Source organism: Pseudomyrmex gracilis, unplaced genomic scaffold, assembly GCF_002006095.1.
Source record: "Pseudomyrmex gracilis isolate BER0280 unplaced genomic scaffold, ASM200609v1 scaffold_88, whole genome shotgun sequence".
In the NCBI taxonomy this organism is placed as follows: Eukaryota; Metazoa; Arthropoda; class Insecta; order Hymenoptera; family Formicidae; genus Pseudomyrmex; species Pseudomyrmex gracilis.
The window spans coordinates 101,179-106,419 of NW_018020672.1; the positions used below are offsets into that span (position 1 = coordinate 101,179).

At 34.9% G+C, this 5,241-nt stretch overlaps 1 protein-coding gene across 2 annotated transcripts; it reads left to right on the forward strand.

Annotated features, from left to right (window-relative positions):
• Nucleotides 1–2,141, forward strand: LOC109855398 (FGFR1 oncogene partner 2 homolog). 2 transcript variants are annotated; one of them, XM_020429622.1, is made up of 4 exons: nt 1–447; nt 1,130–1,264; nt 1,349–1,600; nt 1,721–2,141. In XM_020429622.1, exons 2-4 carry the CDS (start codon nt 1,130–1,132, stop codon nt 1,946–1,948), a joined length of 615 nt encoding a protein of 204 aa, XP_020285211.1. In that variant the 5' UTR covers nt 1–447; the 3' UTR covers nt 1,949–2,141. The 2 variants fall into 2 exon arrangements, with proteins under 2 accessions (XP_020285211.1, XP_020285212.1); XM_020429623.1 differs by lacking the exon at nt 1–447 and adding an exon at nt 719–935.
• The last annotated feature ends 3,100 nt before the right edge of the window (nt 2,142–5,241 follow it).

Consider the following 5,241-nt stretch of genomic DNA (forward strand, 5'->3'; position numbering starts at 1 on the left):
AATATATATTTAGAAACTTATTGACGTTTTAAAGGTCAAAGTCGTGAAGAAAAAAGATCCGTGGAGCGAGGAGGTTCTCGCGCGCGGTTAAATGTCAAATCGCGACGGCCATTTTCCTTCCTGTGTGTTTTCATCAGATTTTAACGTCTCGTCGCGCACACACACGCACGCACGCACGCCCGAGAGACACGCGTTACACCAGCTGACGTATATCCGTAATATTGAAGTATACCACACTAATTCGGTCGACGAAGGAATGATACACAACCATGTAAAACGGGACCATAATCGCACAATAGAGCGATACGGAAGTGGTGCGCGTGGAGAGTTGAAACTTTGCACGATCATTTCGCATAACCTTGTTGTCAGCTACGGTTAAATCGAAAGCCGAATGTGCTTCGGAATTGTGAACTGCTGAACCTGCTGTGGTGTCACTTGCTGCAAACGGTGAGTTTCTCGAACGGGAGGTGAGAAGCGGACAGTGAGATCTCGAGAAGTGCACATTTAACCAATAGAAGAGCTTTTCTCGCGATATGTTCGACTGTACAACAAAAAAAAAAAAAAAAAAAATATAGTTCTATTTGCGCGAGCTTTGCAAAACTCGTCGTTTCAAACTCATATAAGATGAGTGTATTTTATCAAGCGAGGGCACCGCAAGGCTTGACATCTGGACTCCACTAAGATCAACAGATCGAATGTCGTAATAAGAAAAAAAAAAAAAAAAAAAAAACAAATCTGGAAAAGAAACGCATGAGAAATAGTGCGCGATAAGTGGGAGAGAAGATTGCGAAAGACGACGATGAGAGAAGTGGAAGCTGCCACGATGGAATTGTTTTTTTTTTCAATGAATCTGTGATTTCTCCTTAACAATAACATGGCAGTGTTGTTTTTACACTTTTGTAATGTAAAATGTACACAGAGAAAAGAAATGCTACGTGTGTTATTTAACTTTGTTACTTGTATATTATTATTGTTTAAAAAAATTTAATATATTTCATTATAAAATATAGTGCGTTATAAGAATCAGTCAAATATTTGTTGCCATTTGATAAAAGTGATAAATGTCGAATGATAAAAAAAATTATACACTTAGTTTCGTAAATAAATAGAAATCTGTAAATGCTTCCAGATGTCGTTGACCTTTCAGCAGATCATACTGGATGCCAAAAAGTTGGTCATTCGAATCTCTGATCATGAGAACACCGCAGATACTTTAATAAGTGAAGTGGAAGCAGTATGTGGACAAATTGATAATATGAAACAGGTGAATATTATATGAGTTATTTACACAAAAATGCCACATTTATTGATAAATGGCTATATATATATATATATCGGATTTTTACAGTATCAAGAGGAAGTAGAAATTTTAAATACGGAAGCGAAACAAAGACCGCACTTGCAATTAATTGCTGGAATCCAAAGAGAAAATAGACACTTACGAGAGATACAAGCTGAAAATAAAGAACTGAGAAACGCATTGGAAGACCATCAACACGCGCTTGAACTTATAATGTCCAAGTATCGACAACAAACTGCCTCTTTATTGCGTCTCAGTAAAACCGATTTCTCATCGTTACACAATTCAAAATATGCTAATGTAAGTATCGTACATATGAGAAAAGATAATGTAAACAAAAGATAATGTAAACATATTTATTTTATTAATATGTAGTTGTAACCGTGTACATATTTTGCGTTTTGTATTCTCTCTACACAGATAATAACCAGTCAGGCTGAGAAAATTAATGAAATGGCAGCTGTGATGAGAACAGCTGCCGCCTTAGACGAGGAAAACGAATTGAAAGAGAAGGAAATGTTACATTCGCTAAAGGAAGAGAACGCCACGCTTCGGGAGATAGTAAATGTTGCGAATAAATTTGGTTCCTTAAACAAAGAATCTTCTGTAGACAACAAAACTGTTCAAACGGATCCGCCGATAGATTAAAGAAATTTACTCTTAGAGCTCTCAAAAACCCTTTTTTATAACAGACCAGTATTTATTTCACACAAACCGAGAGAATTCGTATGACATTTATTATTAGATAGAAATCTGTTATAGGCGAAACGTGTACGTGCACACAAATTGTAGTATATATACATATACGTATTAAGCATTTGTAATAAAATTGTACAAGTTATTTATCACTGCATTTAATTTGGTTTGTCTTATAATTTACATTGTTTTTAATAATATCTTGTGCGTATTTTTTTAATCGACACTTAATTTTTTTTAGAATGCTGGATAAAACTAAAACGGAAAAAACTTTTATATCACAAAGAGAAAAGTTTCTCTATTTCGAGAAATTTTCTTCGAGATCCGGAAGAAAATTCTAAACTTTGCTTTTTTTTCTGACAAATTTGCGAAATTCCTTGATAATCCTCAAGTCTTACACTTCAAACCTACCTGCTTTGAAAGGAATGACTAGAATAGAAATCTATTTTAAAAAGACGATCAGGTACTAAAGAAAGATGAAAAGGCTGCTGAAAACTATCAAGAGGTCAATGACCCAGAATCCTATACGTGAAATTCGAACTCCGTGCGGAATGTCGCCGAAAATCTTCCGTTCTTTTGAAGTCTGTGGGGTAATCGTGTTAAGACCTAAAAGTTTAAGTTTATTTAACTTTTTATTAAAAGTTTGTTTATTTATTTTTTCAACAAAGTGCATTTTAAAAACCATTTTAGAAATCATCTTCTGTTCTAATTAGCTTGCGGAACAGTTAATAAGCTTAACTACATCACGTCAGACTATTTTGCATTATTACGAGATTGGTCCACGTCGCTGTACGAAAACAACCTTATCATATACGAAATTTATCTCAGCGTTTGACTCCTAATGACCGTTATTATCTCTCACCGATTGATCAGTCCGAGAATAAGTCTTGTACGATTTGTATAAATTTATATATTGGTCTTAAAATTTATCTCGTTTAAAAAGTTATACATTTGTACAAGTAAGTATAAGTTTTTTCTCTCGTATAGTTAAGTACTAAAAAAAAGAGTTTTGTACAATTTACAATTTATTTGTTAATTATAGGTTGTTAGATATTTTTTGCAATAATATATTTCTTAATTAAATTTATAATAAAAAGATGAAGAAGGATTTCTTTCTATACACTAGACGCAAATCAAGCATTCGATATGGATTGTCGAATTAATTAATTTTATGTGAGTCAAAGAATTTATTTACACTTTAAATATTTTACATACACGTATGTACAACTAGCGTTTGTATTATTTCTTGCAGTTATGACAGTTCAATATACTATAAAAGAGTGATGTGTGCAATTGTATACTAGTACAATTAATTATGCAAAATCAAAAAATGTTTTTTTGTCTGTTAGTATAAAGTTACCTTTATAATATTGACAGTTAACATACAAAGATGTTTTTTCGGGTTTGAACCGCGTTAGTGTCATTTGCCTTGCTCTTGCAAGAGCAGCCTTCAATATCAAGCTGCAGCTCTTGCAAGAGCAGCCTTCAGTATCAAGCTGCAGCTGCAGCTTGCTCTTGCAAGAGCAGCCTCTTTAAACCCTAATGAAGTGAGCTGTAATGTTCACGAAACGTCGGTATAAAAATGACACTAATGCGGTTCAAACCCGAAAAAACATCTTTGTATGTTAATACTACACACCGCGAAAGCATCAAATATCAAATATTGACAGTTGCTTTGTCAATATTATAAAATTGCTCGACTATGTGTTAAACGATGCTACACATTTGCTACAGAGACATTTCGTACAGAAACTTTCAATAATTCGTGTTTGCGCGCGCGGACGAAAAATGAATTTTGTCTTCGTTTTCTGACAGAGACTATATCTCTTGCTGCTAACTTGGAATAGACAGTTAGTGGAAATTTTAAACCGGTAGTTTGCCGCGGGGTCAGGTTTTAGCTACAGGGTGTTCTAATCGTAAAACCGCGTATCAAAAACACCATGCGTGCAATTCACAAAAATGTTTCTCGACGCTCGTTTCTTTCCCCAGCAATCATAAGCCTACTTTAATTGTTGGTCGTTAAACCGAAATAATCGGAAAACTGTAATTTTCTTTTAGATTACTTTTGCTTGTCCGTCGTTTAATGGTTGTAGAATTATTTTTAGAATTATTTAGAACAGTTGTAGAATTAGTTTTAGAATTATTATATTTTAAACGTTTAACGCTCTTACAAGATGCTTTTACTCAAAGGCAAACATTTCTATTGAGCAGACATCTAGGGAATTTATCTCAAAAGTCACATTTTGTTAGAATAATTTGTAATAACTCTTTCAATCTAAATGAGAATGCGTCATAAAACTAGATTTATATATTCTACTATACTATGTACCAATTTTTTTCTCTTTTTTTACGAGAAATTGCGAGTTTTTCAATCGAATGTCCGAATTGAGGACAAAGCAGTTCTCTGCTGTCAAAATATGTAAAAAAAACTTGTAATTATTCAAGATTGATCATTATTGCATCGGACTGATAATAAAAACATGCCAAACACGAAGAGGTTGACATTCTCTTGTGTAAGAACAAATACTAAAAAAAGCATTTGCGTGCATAACAGAGCATTCTTTGCGAGATATATCGAACGGAGAAGAATAAACGAACTTTTTTCTTTTCTCCCGAAACTAATATAAAATTTTTATATGCAAGTATACGAGCAAAAATAAACGCGGGACACCCTGTATAATGTACGCATACGCGTGCGTTTATTCACGCATGTTCACACGCACGCGAGAAAAGTAACTTACACATTATCAGTAAATGAGCCTTAGGGCGAATGCACTGCCGCACACAATTCACATATATCTAGGCGCGTCGGCGATTCACGTCTACCCCTCTACAGTTACGTCGTCTTCTTTCGGATTCTCATTGGGCAACCCTATCCGGCCAAGGTCATTCGCTTCTCTCGCTATACCTCGCTATCGCCTTCTCCGCCGCGTTTAGGCTCCTTTCTTCCACGCTCCCCATTTTCTCAGATGCGATGGAAGGGTTCTTTTTTTTATATATATATAACGGCTTGTCTCTTTGGAAACCGACAATATGACCGCCCGAGCATTTCCTGTGCGCTATCTAGTATAAATAAGAACACCTGTTACACGGGGCCGTTGGTCTCTTGATCGAAATCGATTTGCGCTCTCGTCCGGTCGTCGATAAATCGTCTTATTGAGACATTAAATTTTTTACGTTTTCTTCTTTGGTTTTTATACTCGCTCTTTCTATTTTCCTAAATTGTATTGTTCTTTCTTTTATGT